The following is a 16,288-nucleotide window of genomic DNA, read 5'->3' on the forward strand; positions in this document are numbered from 1 at the left end:
TAAAACCTAGAGAAAAATTTAACGTTAATAAATATATTATTTCAAGTGCTAAAAGTGGTGATAAATACAAAATGATCTGTAGCTGTTTTAGAAGGGGAGAAAGCTGCTCATTGAGGTTCATGGTAAAAATAACATGATTGTGGGATAGGTTTGCGTTGTCATATCAGAAAGTGGAAAAAGGTATGCATGGTAGAAACAGTGTTCAGATAGGTGAGCAGTAATTTTTGCTCACACTTGAAGTTTATTTTTTGTACATTATTCAGGATAAAGTGAGAAGTTAACAAGTACTAAAAAGTATAGAAAATTCCGAAAATATAGGTTATAAACGGTATGTTATTTTAACTCTACTGTGGTTGTAACATGAAGTTTACCCAGTAGATGAGTTAGAAACTTGTATGCATGATAACCCTGATGTAAGCCAATATTTGCCCTAAAATGATAACATTAACATTGAATTACTAGGTTTACTGAGATTGCATGTAACCTCCAAATGGTGGAGAGAGTATGACTATTTGTCAAAATAAATGGATAGTTACTATTCTATATATAAATTGCTTTTCACAGGACAAAAACAGTTTGTATAGTAGTCAGCATTTTAAAAAATGTTATATACTATTTCACCTATGCAGTTACAAACTATATGCCCACATTATAGGCTCAGGCGTAATCATTTCTAAATAGAATAGAAGGTTCAGCATGTAAGTTCCAACCAAGTATGCCACAAATGCCTTAAGAAGTTCCGCAGAGGACTATGTTTTTGCCTGTTTGAACTGTGACTTTCTTCTATGGAATAATGTAGAACTTAATTACTATAGAAGAATTTTTGATCTAAAAGAAAAGTAGAAGATTCAGCTTGGGAAAAGAGCCACCTGCTGTGAAAGTGTGGTCTAGCATCCTGTCTGCTGTTACTTTAAGGCACCAGAAGTTTACTAGTTTTTGTCATTTTCCATATTGAGTTGGGAAGTTAACAAAGGATAATTATCTCTTCATTTTTGCAGATTTCTAGACTACTGAAAAGAAGCACTTTCAGAGCTGGAGATGTGAATTTAAAAACTCCTATGCCAGGGTTCATAGACCATATTGAGGTATTTTTTTTTCCTAATTTTAAAGATTTCTTTTTTAGAACAGTTTTAATTTTACAGAATAATTGGGAAACTGATATGGAGAGTCTCCATAGATCCTGTACCCAGTTCCCACTATTATTAATAGCCTACATTAGCTTGATGAACTTGTTACAATTAATGAACCAATACTAAGCCATTTTTATTAACTAAAATCCATATTATTCTGATTTCCTTAGTTTTTAATCTAATGTATTTTGTGTGTGTGTGTGTGTGTGTGTTTCAGGATTCCATCTAGGAAACCACATCACATTTGGTTGTTATGTCTCCTTAGGCTTCTCTTGGCTGTGATAATTTCTTAGACTTTCTTTGTTTTTGATGACCTGGACAGTTTTGAGGAGTACTTCTCAGGTATTTTGTAGAATATGCCTCAGGTGGGATTAGTCAGATGTTTTTCTCACGGTTAGAATGGAGTTATGAATTTTTGAGAAGACCACAAAGATAAAGTGCCTTTTGACATTCTAATCCCATCATATCAAGAGTACGTACTACCAACAGTGCACATTTAAGGACTGGGAAGTTATGCTCCTTCTCCGTGGGTAAATGATCCACATAAATAAATTATTTGGAATACTTCAGTGTCAGAAATTCATCTCTCATTTGCCCATTTATTTAACCACTTCTTTATATCAGTATGGGCTTATGGATGTTTATTTTTACAGCTTGAATTTTAATCCAACACTATTTTATTTGTTTTCATGTTCCAGTTTTTCCAGCTCTGGCAATTGGGAGATCCTTCAGTTGGCTCCTGTGTTGTTTTGCCATGTCCCTGTGGTGATGGATTTTTTAAAAAATTTGTTCCTTTTAGATATTCATGACAGTAGAATGTATTTTGACATATTATACATACATGAAGTATAACTTATTCTAATCAGGATTCCATTCTTGTGGTTGAAGATGATGTGGAGTTTCATTTGAGTACTTCCATACTCTCTGGCACTACAAGATGCCCCAGACTTATCTTGTATATTTCCTGACCCTGTTTTAGAATCAGCCATTTCTCTATAGGGCCCTGGTTCCTTTTATTAGAGAATGCTGTTAGAAAACTGGGGTATTGTTCCTTCTTTCCCCTCTTGGCTGGGATTCTGTGTGTTTACTACCTACAGATTTGTGCATATCTATAAATAGTTCTATGTGTAGGTTGCAATTGACAAATAGATATTCATTCGGGGTGGTGTTACAGTTAAATGAAATCTGATTATGCTTCTATTTGTTGGGGGTTATTTAATTTGAAAATGTTTTTGATTACTATTTTAATATAAATGTTATTTGGGCCTCATTTCTCTTTTGAGAATATAACAGAATTTGAGATAGATGTAGTGAATATTGTGACAATTTCAAAGTGGTTTCCACTGTAATGAATTATCGTATAGGATGATTGTTTTAGAAATTATTTGGAAGTCTGCTGGGTGTGGTGGCACATGCCTGCAGTCCCAGCGGCTCGGGAGGCTAAGGCAGGAGGATCACAAGTTCAAAGCCAGCCTCAGCAACTTGGGGAAGCCCTGAGCAACTTAGGGAGACCCTATCTCAAAATAAAAATAAAAAAGGGTTCAGGGCCAGGCTCAGTAGTAGACTGCCCCTGGATTCAATCCCTAGTATCAATATATATATATATATATATATATATTATTTAGAATATATAATATATATATATTATTTAGAATATATAATATATATATATTATTTAGAATATATAATATATATATATTATTTAGAAGACTCATTTAGGAAAAATAGCACTTATTGTTTCCTAATCTGTTATTTGGTAGAACTCATATATATGAACAAAAAGCAATCCTGAAATTAGAACTCTAACTCTTCGTCAGTGAAATCTCTTTTGTTATGCTTCAGTATCAGCCATACCTTGTTGCTGTTTAACTGGAAAAATTCAGTCTAGTACAAATATTCTTCTGTTTTAAAGCAAGCAAGTTTTGCTTTAACTTGTCTTTTATGGTTATGACATCATAAGAGTCTTACCAGGTAGCCAGCAGTAGGAGAGAATGGTGGTTAAAAGTTGAGACTTCAAGTTTGTATTTCTAACTTTGCTACTTGCTAACATTGTGACAGCAGGCAAATTATTTACTGTCTCTGAGCCTCAAATTTCCTCACTTGTATAATGTGGATGATATTATTAACTCTCTCCCTTGGGATTATTTTGGGAATAAAATGAGGTAAAGCACTTAGCAACATTACTGGTAGGTAAATATTGTTTAATATTATCTAAAATCAAAACCTCCAAAGCAGGAAAAAAATGGATAAAGTTCAAAGCTTTATATTGGTATACATACTTGTTTTAGTTCAACAGTTATTACTGGGCTAGCCCAATCAGAAAAATGAGCAGTTCTTTCATTTTTTAATCTTAAAAGTTCTCTCGAGGCACACTTCAAACCTGTGAGATGCTCACCAATCTTAACATGATAGCAGTGATTGTGAGCTGAGTGATTGTGTGCCACTAGGGGCTACTTGGGTATTCTGGGATTTTTATGGCGGGGGGGGGGGGCATGGCTAGGGTGCCAAATACCTTTCCTGTCCTGGGACAATCTTTTGTAATTATGCCCCAGATTTATTGCCTTACTAGTATGTCTTAGACACATTAGACTAAACTGATATTTACAATAGTATCCTCTTTTAGAACATATTTCTGGCGTGACAAACCCAGCATCTGTGTAAATGAATGAAGCAGGTCCAGGCCTCGGTATCTGGGACCCCTAGGGAGTATAGGAACTAGGGACTAGAGCAGATTTGGCCTTTCTAAAAGGGGAGTGGTACCCCAGCTTCAACAAGTTGTTGTTAGTATTTGCTAAATTGTCTGAATTTGCAAACCATCTAGCAAACTAGATATATAAATTTTTATGTGAAGTCTTCTTATTTTAAAATGTAGCTTAACTTTCTTTTTAAGCACTGCCAAGTTCAAACCAGGCAGATCTGTGGGCTGTGGGGCTGGATTTGGCCCATAGACGATTGGTTTGCAACCTCTGATATAATTATTTTAGGAAGTGAGCTAAAATTCTGGCAGAGGTACAGCACTCTGAGCCATAATGGCACCATCCTGTGTGTTTGCTGAGCTCAGAAAAGGCTATAGAAACAAAGCACTTAAATGTCCACATCATTTTCTCTCAAGTGTGGGGAATTGTGGTATCAGAACAGACCTGCAGGGGAACTTCCTCTGTAGGAGGAGGAATTCTTTGGGGACAAATCCTAGCAGCTGCTTTTTCAGAAGCAGAACCCTCTGTGCCTTGTGGTGCTAGTACTCTGAATTGGGGAGGTGGCCGCATGAAGAAACTGAAGGAAGCCTTCATGATGCTCCTGCTAAGCCGAGTATCTGGTCCCTCCAGACACTGTCTTGCCTTCAAAAATTAGGAGTCCCCACAAAGCTGACAGGCAATAATGGCTCAACCCTGCAGAATCTCTTGGTTCATTTGGCCCTGAACTACATGATGATCATAGAGCTTATACCTTCAGTATTTCTTCTTTCTTGATCTAGGGTTACTACCCACACAGCTCTGTATTCCGTCTAGGCTTCTTTAGTGGGGGTGTTTCAAGGATGTCCCAGGAGTTTGGTCACATTTGAAACTAGCCTGTGTGGTGTAGATACTGTTTGAGTCCTCTACCTAGTTTTAAAGTGTCAAACTATCATTCAATAATTTTAATATTGGGTTAAAAATAGCAGCCCATTTTAATGTTAAAGTCTGTGTATTTTTCAAAGTAATTGGTGCATACATTGATATTTATGGATAAGAATGGAGTGTATGTTTTGATCTGCATTGTAGCCAGATCTGTAAGACACTATATGATAGACAGTAGTGTTTTCATTTTAGTTGTTTTCTATGGGACTAAATAAAAAAAAAATAGTATAGTACTTTACTGTAAAATGTTAAGTATTTTTAAAGGAAGCTGACTTAATTTATTGACCAGAACATTTTCTGTTTGTAAACTGTTGGCCTAACCCCTTTGTGCACAAAAGGAAAATCACTTTTTAAAACATTTTAATATTATATAATGTTCAAGAAATTGTTTATTTGAGTATACTATATTGTACTGTGAAATACTAAATGATTATCCACATCAGTCAGTGCTTATATGCATGAATGTTTGTAGAGGGCAGAGTGCCAACCACTGTTAAGATTATATGCATAAGAGCTGGGGATATAGCTCAGTTGGCAGAGCGCTTGTCTAGCAAGCACAAAGCCCTGGGTTCAATCCCTAGCAACACACACACACACACAAAAGATTACATACATAATTCCTTAAGAAAAATATGTCTTTAACAATTTTTTTAGGGAGGGTACAGGGGATTAAACCCAAGGGCTTTACCACTGAGCAACATCCCTAGCTCTATTTTCTATTTTGAGACAGGGTCTCACTAAGTTGCTTACGGCCACTCTGAGTTGTTGAGACTGGCCTTGAACTTGCAATTCTGTCTCAGCCTCCCAAGTTGCTGGGATTACAGGCATATGCCACCACACCTGGCTCTTTATCAGTTTAGATTGTATTTGTTGTGAAAAGTCAGTCCACCATTAATCATCTTTTAAGATAGTTACCATCTTATGGGCGTGCAAGTTGTTGGCTTCAATTTGAAAGATACTTTAATATGATTTTTCAAATGTACATATAAGGCAACTTCCTCCCTTTAGGACTTTTGTGTGTGTCCTGAAAGAGCTAAATTATTTGTTAAAGAATTCCTTCCCCCTCCGAACCCTCCACCTCCTCATATACCTATAGCTTCCTATTCGGATGATAAGCCAATGAGGGTTTGCTGTATTTTTTTGCCTGCCAGTGAAAGAAAGGCACTCATTATTGGGAGTGTGTCTTCGGGATGTCCATGGTACATACCAGTGAGTGATGTAGGGAAGACCACAGACTTTGGAGAAGACAGGCTTGGATTTGAGTCAAGAGTCTGCCATCTGCTCATTCTGAGCTCATTTTCTTATTTATAAATTGGACATAATCATATGCTACTAATGGCATAGTGGTTTAGTAAATGGCAGCTAATAATAGTGATAAAATTAACGGTAACTTTGGCCTTGGTGTAGCACCAGAGATCTCTGGAGGCTGACAAAGCTATTTGAGAACCAGTAGCTCCCAGTAGCTCTGAGGTATATGAAGCCCATGCTTTTGACATCTGAAACGTCTGTCCTTTTTGACTCTTGTCATCTTTTCTTCTATCTGATAAAGAGACAATTGTATGGTCCTTGTATTAAAGACTTTTAGGGTGGGGAAATGAACAAAACCATTTTTTGGTGCCGCTAGGGAATCTCAAGCCTTTGGGTACATGAGAAGCCCTTTATTGAAGCTTTGATTAAGTTGCCATGAAGTATTCTGAATATGGTCAACCCCTCAAATGTTAGGGATCATTTCCTGATAGGGAAGTTATTTCTATAAATATAAGCAGATTTGATTAGTCATTTTGCTATTAAACTGAGTTTTTTTTTCATTTCACCTAATGAATATATATTGAATACCTAGTCTGTGCTAGATCCTGTGCCTCATCTTTTGTATACCCTCAAAGGAGATACAGGTTAAGTATCTTTTATCCAAAGTGCTTGGAACCAGAAATATTTAAGAGGTCATATTTTTTCAGATTTGGGAATGTTTGCCTAGGCTTTTTTGGTTGAGCATCCCTGATACGAAAATTGGAAATGTTCCAAAACCTGAAAATAATTTTGAGCATCAGTTGGTATTCAAAAAGTTTCAGATTTGGAACATTTTAGATTTTGGACTTCTGGATAAGGAATGCTCCACCTATATTGAATTAAGGAATCCAAGGGTTGTCTTAGCCTATCATTTAAATGAAGATCCTAAAATTTTAGAGCTGTACTGTCCTGTACAATAGTCACTAACCATAGACGGTTACTGGGCATTGAAAAATGTGACCAGTCGAATTGAGATGTGCTATTAACTGGATTTCAAGGACTTAGTTTGACAAAAATAATGTAGAATATCAATTTTTATATTGATTAAACCAATATTTTTGATATACTGGTTTAAAATTATTTTTAGCTCTTTGTTTTTACTTTTTAATGTGGCCACTAGAGCATTTAAAATTAGGTAAGTGACTTGCATTATATTTTTATTGGACAGTGCTGCCTTAGAGCTTCAGTGACTTGGCAAGTTTACTCATCTAGCTAGAATTCCTTTGGTTAGTGAAAATTATAGATTGCTTTATTGTGAAAATGGAAGGCAATGTTTGTTTTGATCAAGAAGATGGATTATTAGGTGGTTCACGCCTGTAATCGCAATGACTTGGGAGGCAGAGGCAGGAGGACTGCAAGTTCAAGGCCAGCCTCGGCAGCTGAGTGAGCTGAGTGAGACCCTCTCTCACAAAATAAAAAGGACTGGGAATGTAGCTCAGTGCTAAAGTGCCCCTGGGTTCAATCTCCAGTATCCTCTCCCCTCCAAAAAAGAGGATAATTAAAACCCTGTTTCAGAAAAAAAGTTAATCACTTAAGGCTTTGAAATAATTTACATTTTAAATTAAAACCTAGATGATTAATCTAGTAATATCCCAGCATTTCAGATTTGGAATATTTTTGAAATGGGCAAACTGGGAAAATCTACTCATTGATACAGTAGTCTAAACTTATTTTTCTTTTTTCGTAAGCACTTACAGATTGTTGTACATAGGTAATCTCTGCTTCCTCAGTATTTGTGAAAGGTCAGGTGGGGGACAGTTTAGGGAAGCTGGGCATGATGGCACATGCTAATAATCCCAGCAGCTCAGGAGGCTGTGGCAGGAGGATTGTGAGTTCAAAGCCAGCCTCAGCAACTTAGCGAGGCCCTAAGCATCTCAGTGAGACCCTGTCTATAAATAAAATATAAAAAAGGGCTGGGGATGTGGCTCAGTGGTTAGGCTCTCCTGGATTCAATCCCTGGTACCAAAAAAAAAAAAGTATTTTACTGAAATCTATCAGGTTGGTTTAGTATAGTACAGTCAATTCATCATTTAATATATTTGAGCAGATATTGGGGTTGGGCTTTGGAAATGCAGTAGTGAGTGAAGCATGAGCCTTGAAAAGACTACAGACTTTTTTTGGCATTTGATTTTTGTTTTCATCTTTATTTTTACTTTTTATTTGTAAGTAATTTGAAACTCACAGAAATTGCAAAAATAAAAGTTCAAATAATACTATATAACCTTTACTCAGATGCACCTATTAACATGGTTCCCTGTTTGCCTTATAGTTTGTTTCTTCTGTGTGTATATACGTGTATGTACATTTTTGAGTATACACACATATTCAAGATACATATTTTTCCTAACCTATTTGAGAATAAGTTGTATGCCCTTTATCTCTAAAAGCTTCATTGTTTCATTCCTAAAATTGGGAATATATTCTTGTATGCAGCCATAGCAGTTATCAATTCAGTACACTTAGTACATTTGATACATTTAACATGAATAGAATACTTGTAATATACCATCCATAATTCATTTTTGTCTTTTGATTCGTTTTTGTATGACATTTTTCCTGAACCTTAAGATTCAGTTTAGGATCAGGTTAGTTTTGTCATGTCTCTATTATTTTAACCTGGGACATTTTTCTGGCCTTTGTCATTTATGACATGGGCATTTTTGAAGACATCATCACCCATCTCCGCTCCCCCAACCACCAGCACACACAGCCGGCAATGGGGGTTGAACCCAGTGGTGCTCTACCACTGCGTTTTTGTCTCCAGCCCTCTTTTGAGATAGGTTCTTGCTAAATTGCTGAGACTGGCCTTGAACTTTTGATTCTCCTGCCTTAACCTCCCAAGTAGCTGGGATTATAGGTGTGTGCCACCACACCTTGCTCCTCCCCCGTTTTAAAAATAGAACATCTTTAATTTTGCGTTTGTCTGTTTCTTCATGAGTAGTTTCAGATTCTACGTTCCTGACTGGCATGCTGTCAAGTGATGTATCCCTTTCAGGATGTCACATCTGGAGGTATATGCTGTCTATCTGGCCTTCATTGATGATACCATTTTGATCACAGAGGCCTGAAGTTGTTCAGCTTATCCACTAGATAATTATAATCCCTCCCTTGCAATTAACAAACTTTGGGAAAAAACATTTGTAAGATCATGTATAATATATACTATTCATCCAAAATTTCCCTAGATTTAGCATCCATTGATGGATAATACTTACTTGAAGCAGGTCTATACTGTGATGACTGCAAAATGATTTTTCCTACTCCAATGTTCTGCACATTTACCATTTGGATTCTACTGTCAGTAGAAACCTTCCCTTCTCTCCCATGTATTTACACACCTATTTAACTGTCATTGTTATGAACTTAGATTCCTCTTTTCCCTAGGCTTATAATTCATTATTGTTCTCTATTTTGTTGTCCACTTCTTACAGGTTTGACTGTTGGGAGCCTCTTCAGACTGACTACCATTCCTTATCACATGCTCTCATTTTTTGAGTACTTCCCCACTCTCTGGCATAATAGCATGGTCCAGGAGGAGCTGAAGTTTTATATGAGAGATTCTTAGGTATACAGTTGTAGTCTAGTGTGAGGGTAAGCACAGCCTGCAATGGCAGCACAGAAGTCTCTCTAACCAGTGTAGGCATGGCAGCAGGACTGGATGGCAGGGTGTCGGTGGGAGCATCCTCAGGGGACATGCTACCATAGTCGACAGGTACAGGATCAGTAGGACTTGGAGAAACAGGGTGGTTGGGAGGGAAGATAGAAAGCATTTCTGGCAGATGTATCATTGTGTCATCTGTGACTTTTCAGACATCAAAATAATTACTGTGCTTTAGAGGAGTGAAATAGCCCTTGGAAAAGCACGAGCGATTATGCCTAAGTAGGTTCTCTCAAGGCTTAAAAAAATATGGTTGCCAATAATAACACTCCTTACTTTAAATCTAGTTGCTATTTTTTTCAACATTAAAATGAAGCTGAGGGCTGGGGATATAGCTCAGTGGGTAGAGTGCTTGCCTTGCAAGTACAAGGCTCTGGGTTCAATCCCCAGCACCACAAAAAAAAAAAAAAAAAAAAAAAAAAAAAGAAGCTGAATTTTTTTTTTAAGCCCGGTTGGTTATATTACATCAGAAGACTCTCTGGCTTAGTTGAATCCCTCAGTTTTCTAACCTTGAAATTAGGTATCTTTTTAGCATTTCTTATTTGTAATACATTGGTAACTGAATAAAGTAAAATATGTAATTAGGCTTAACTTTTATTTTATTTTAATAGGAAATGACTATGGTGTTGGAAGATCATTACTTTTGGAAAGCCGGTTAACATCAATTTCCTAAGAGAAATTTGACCATCATTTGTTCTGGCATGGCGCAAAGCAGTCCACAGCTTGATATTCAGGTTCTCCATGATCTCCGACAACGTTTTCCTGAAATTCCAGAGGGTGTGGTGTCTCAATGCATGTTACAGGTAAATTTCCTGCTACTGATAGTGATTTTAAGTTATAGTTTTCCTTATTAGTGTTGACTTTGTATTGTGGTAACTGAAACTTTTGTTTGTTGGGGGCGGGTGGCATTTCAAACAGGATTTCTCAATCTTGACACTGTTGATATTTGGGGCTGGATAATTCTTTGTTATGGAGTTCAGCCTTATGCCCAGTATAATGTTTAGCAGCCTCCCTGGCCTCTACCCATTAGATACCAGTAGTATATCCATAGTTGTAACAGCCAAAAATATCTCCAAACATTGCCAAATGCTCCATGAGAGGCAAAAATCTCTCCATGGAGAACCATTGATGTTAAGGAAAATGTAAAGGCATGTAGCAAAGAGGAAAAGAAATATTCTTTAACTTTTGAATTTTGGGGATGGAACCCAGAATTTCATGCATGCTAGGCAAGAACTCTATCCCTGAGCTATACCCCGACCCTCTAGAATCGAATTTTGAATCTCAAATTATCATGTTAACTTCTTTAGAAGTACACTATCCATTTCTGAGTCTTTCTTACTGGTTTTTTGGTTGGTAAATTCTTATACTAATACCTGATTTGAAGTGTAAATCCACTTTTAGTTCATAAGCATTCCCCTTATCTTGTCCTACAGTGAAATAATTCTTTTATCTCTGAAATAGAATGTGTCTTCCCACTCAAGGGACAAAAGAGTAAACAGGCCTGCTGCTTCCCCTGTTGGTTTTGTATAATCCTTCACAGGATCTCTGTGTTTGGGGTTATGGCACTTTGCCAATTAGTTTACTTTTGGGAGCTGTACTTCCACTCTACCCATTGGTCTTCTTCACATGCAGTCAGTACTCAAATGTTCACACTACCTTAGTGCAGTGTAACTGAGGATATAACCTAAACCTGTAAACAGGGAAGTTTATATACAAGTAGAGACGTATAGAATAATAGTGGTAACAGGCGCTTCCTTTGCAAACCCTTTACTAGGCCTAGCCCCTTTGGGCTTATAGTTTTTGTGTTAGATTGCCTTTTTGTTTTGTTTTGGTACCAGGGATTGAACCCAGAGGCACTTTACCACTGACCCACATCCCTTTTTATTTTGAGACAGGGTCTTACTAAATTGCTGAGGCTGGCCTTGAACTTGTAATCCTCCTGCTTCAGCCTCACCGCTTCATGTCACCTGGGATTACAGGCATGCAACACCATGCCCGGGTTGCCTTTGTATTTTGTAACACACTCCCAGTCAGAATCTCAGCCCTTTAGCCCCATTTGAGTCTGTGGTAGACCAAAGGTATCTTCCCACTGGAGTGAAACCAAGCAGGAGCGTCTTCTACTTGAAAAAATATGTCCTAGAAATCACTTTCTTCACCTATCCCAGGGCCCCACTGAATTCTGACCTTATTTTGTTTGGCTTTTGGTACATGCATTTTTTAATGGCCACTTAACTACACTAAGTGAATAGAACTTGAAATTCTATGTGGTGAACATTTGTTGTTATTTGCATTGTTCTAAGTCTTTCACTTTTTTTCTTCCTTTGGGATTAGTACAGTGTATCAGATTTACCACCTGCTGGCTCTAGAAAAGCTTCTTTGTTCACTCTAAAAATCTGTGAAATTTACAAGTTTGCATTTAAAATGCAAGCCTTAAAACCTCTCTGGGCAGTCATTCTGATCTCTTTATCCAACTAGACAATTTTTATTTCTTTAACCATTTATTTACTCTTTGACACATTTTCACCCATTTGTTTGTCTTTTTTATGACATTTAGCAAGTCAAATATGGCATTTGAATCTGTTCCGGTGGGGGTTTTTTGCCAATACTTCTGTAAATATCTTCCATTTGTGATTTTAAATTTTTCTAAAAAGGAAAATTTACTCAGTTTGTCACTATAGACATGTAGTTGAATAAGCTGATAAATCTGTTTTTAGCAGTTTGAATTTGGATCCTTTTTGTGATGAGACCAGTTAGGGGACATAATTCATTATGTAGAAAACATGCAATTTCAAGATTAATAATAAAAATATCAAATAGTAAAATGTGTTTCCCCATAATCCATAAGTTTATTAAAAGCTTGGAGATACTGTGTTTTCATTTTTCAAATTTTTTTCCTTCAACTCTGTCAGTGACACATTCTAGTTGGCAGTCTGAATCCTTTTGCTCCAAATTTGTTTTTAATATCCAGCCCCTTTCCCTTCCTTAGCAAGATTTCAAGGGGGATGAGAGAAAGTCAAATCTTTGTGTGCTGATTTTCTTCTTAAATGCCAACTAACACTTCTTTCTCTGGTATTTTTAGAAGCATTTGGATTTTAATATCAAAAGCTTTATATAAGGAAAAGATAAAAATTAGCTGAGGAGTTTCAATGAACCCAATGCTTTAAATTCCTGAGAATTCATTTTGCAAAAGTTTGCTTGACTGAATATGTTGTTTCACTTCTAAAGCTCCAGTTTAGTAATATCTTTTTGGACAAACAACCTCTCCCTTGAAATTACTGTGTGGCAAGAGAACTGAGACTCAGGAGACCAGGAATCTAGAATTGGCTCTTCAGTTAACTAGTTCAGTGCCTGTTGTTAAGCCATAATAACTTTCCCCAGCCATCTCTTTCCTTATTTATAAATGTGAGTTGCAGTATATGAACTCTTGAGTTCTCCCAATTCTAAAATTATAGCATCGTAGGTCCTGTTTCAGGTTTAACCTTCAACAGAAGCGTTTTTTATATAAAATGTATTCCTCCATAAAGGAATATGTATGTGTGTGCATATCTACATGTATGTATGTCTATGAGCTAGAGAAAGTCATAATTGGATTATGATAGATAATATGGATCATTTCAAAGGCAGTGAATAATGTTTTATTATAATAGTTTAAAAATTTTGTATTTTAATGGCAAATTGCTTTATAATATCTTAAAGTTTTAAAAGGGAGGCTTTTATTACTTTGATTACTATTGATTAGAACTACTAAAATATGAGTTTGTTAGTACTATCTGTGTGTGTAAAACTAAGAAAATCCAAATCTTTGAAAGTATATCACATCACCATTAGCAGATAAAAACTTGAGACAGTGGGAATGTGAATGAATTTAAGGCAGTTGAGAACAGGTTTTTTGTTAAATTATCAACTCTGGCAAAGTCAGAGTCATGGTTCAAAATATGGGATTTCTTTTTTTTTACTGATTGCTTTGCTTTACTTAAATCTTTATAATGATACAAGTTTAAGTTATAGAGGGATAAATTTGAGTAAAAGCAAAAGGCTGCTTTGGAATTTATTGTTTTAACACTTCAGGACTTTTATTATGCTTTTTTATTCTTCAGTGTTTAGAGTGCCTTTTAAAAACTAAAGCGTGATTTTCATTTTATCAATTTAACTATTAACGATGGATATTGCTTATACCTATTTATTGCAGCAATTGTGGTGAATCCAAGATTAGCCCAACATTTTAATTTGTTGAGATGCAACAAGTGTAAAATGAGTCCTGGATTTGGAGTCAGAAAACTTGGGGTTGAGTCACAATGTTCATTAGTAGGTACTTTACATTTCTGTAGCAGTAGTAGTAGTGGTAGTACTAGTAATGTGCATTAAATGTTTATAAACTAATATGATTCGTTTGGAATCTTCTTTTCAGGATAGATGACCATCAAGTTTTTTTGTGGTTAAAGTACTGCTCTCTACTTACTCTATGACAGTAGTATAAAGCCTGACTTCCACTATTAAGATTTGTTAATTTTGTCAATGTTATTTTTACCATTTTTCTCCCCTAGAATAACAACAATCTTGAAGCCTGTTGCCGAGCCCTGTCCCAGGAGAGTAGCAAATACTTATATATGGAATACCATAGTCCAGATGACAATAGAATGAATAGAAATCGCCTTTTGCATATTAACCTGGGTATCCATTCTCCTGGTAGCTACCACCCAGGAGATGGAGCTCAACTTAATGGTGGTCGAACACTGGTACACAGCTCAAGTGATGGACACATTGACCCACAGCATACAGCAGGTAAACAGTTGATATGTTTAGTTCAGGAACCACACTCAGCTCCAGCTGTTGTGGCTGCTACTCCCAACTACAATCCATTTTTTATGAATGAACAGAACAGAAGTGCAGCTACTCCTCCTTCACAGCCACCTCAACAGCCATCTTCCCTGCAAACAGGAATGAATCCATCTGCTATGCAAGGGCCTTCACCACCGCCGCCACCACCTCCTTCATACATGCACATACCTCGGTATAGTACAAATCCAATTACTGTTACAGTGTCCCAAAACCTCCCTTCTGGACAGACTGTACCAAGAGCTTTACAGATTCTTCCACAAATTCCAAGCAATCTCTATGGGTCTCCTGGTTCTATTTATATTAGACAGACATCTCAAAGTTCATCAGGAAGACAAACTCCTCAGAGTACGCCATGGCAGTCCTCACCACAGGGCCCAGTGCCTCATTATAGCCAACGTCCTTTACCTGTTTATCCACACCAACAGAACTATCAACCTTCTCAGTATTCTCCCAAACAGCAGCAGATCCCCCAGTCTGCTTACCATTCACCACCTCCTTCTCAGTGTCCTTCACCCTTCAGCTCTCCACAGCATCAAGTGCAACCTTCCCAGTTGGGCCACCCAAGCTCCCATGTGTTTATGCCACCTAGTCCTTCAACTACTCCACCCCATCTATACCAACAAGGACCTCCTAGCTATCAGAAACAGGGAAGCCACTCAGTAGCCTATCTCCCGTACACAGCATCTAGCTTACCCAAAGGTTCCATGAAGAAGATAGAAATTACAGTTGAACCTCCTCAAAGACCTGGGACAACAATTACTCGGAGTCCTTCACCCATCAGTAATCAACCGTCTCCACGAAATCAGCATTCGCTGTACACAGCCACCACGCCACCTTCAAGTTCTCCTTCAAGAGGGATGTCTAGCCAACCAAAACCTCCATTTAATGTTAATCCTGTGTATATTACATACACACAGCCAACTGGACCTTCATGTGCTCCATCGCCATCTCCTCGGGTGATACCAAACCCAACTACAGTTTTTAAAATTACTGTAGGCCGAGCAACAACTGAAAATCTTCTAAATTTAGTGGACCAAGAAGAGCGCTCTGCAGCACCAGAACCTATTCAGCCCATTTCAGTGATACCAGGCTCTGGGGGAGAAAAGGGAAGCCATAAATATCAGAGGAGTTCTAGTTCTGGATCAGATGACTATGCCTATACACAAGGTAAATTTTAACCCTTTTTATAAAAGTTAATCTTTATGGTGAAGTGGCAATCTCCTATTTGAAATAAAACACTCCATATTAACTGGTTAGTTTAATTAAACGTTTGGTATTTATTAAATATTAGGCAATAGCATTAGTGCTTCAGAGTCATCTACACACTTGGTTTTAAAATACAAAAGTATAGGCATGAAAATTGTGACCTAATAAGATTTTTGGGGGGAGACTATTCATTGGGAAAAAAATACCAACAAGTGAAATGGATATTATCAAACTACAGAGTAGGAGAAAGATTCAGACAGGGTGGACTGTTGTCCAAAGAATATTAATTTTTTCTGAACTTGATCTGAAGAACATAACAGTATTGAAAAGTAATATAAAAGAAGTGAAATTGGTAATGGACATTATTGGACTAGCTAATAGACCTATAGAAAAATAGAGATTTTAAAAAATCTGTTCAGATAGTTTCAAGAGAGGAGAATTTAATACTCTTTAGTATTCAACTTTAGTAATCTTGCATTGTGTAAGATGGGGAGTGATTATAATTCTAAGTCAGTTTGCCTGGTTTTGAGCCTTTTAAAACACACACAAGT

General features: G+C 37.0%; 1 protein-coding gene across 5 annotated transcripts in view; it reads left to right on the forward strand.

Moving 5' to 3' along the window:
• TAB3 (TGF-beta activated kinase 1 (MAP3K7) binding protein 3) overlaps nucleotides 1-16,288 on the forward strand; it is a 66,638-nt gene that overhangs the window by 28,193 nt on the left and 22,157 nt on the right. For 3 of the 5 annotated variants that reach the window (XR_013760987.1, XM_079122884.1, XM_079122885.1), the window contains 3 exons: nucleotides 999-1,085; nucleotides 10,304-10,495; nucleotides 14,237-15,698. Coding sequence is in view for 4 of the 5 variants with exons in the window: in XM_079122884.1 (XP_078979010.1) it covers nucleotides 10,394-10,495; nucleotides 14,237-15,698 (1,564 nt within the window). In the remaining variant the exon portion in view is untranslated. The remainder of the gene's footprint in view (nucleotides 1-998; nucleotides 1,086-10,303; nucleotides 10,496-14,236; nucleotides 15,699-16,288) is intronic. The other 2 variants (XM_079122886.1, XM_079122887.1) reach the window with 1 other exon arrangement.

This window comes from Sciurus vulgaris (assembly GCF_902686455.1).
Source record: "Sciurus vulgaris genome assembly, chromosome: X".
In the NCBI taxonomy this organism is placed as follows: Eukaryota; Metazoa; Chordata; class Mammalia; order Rodentia; family Sciuridae; genus Sciurus; species Sciurus vulgaris.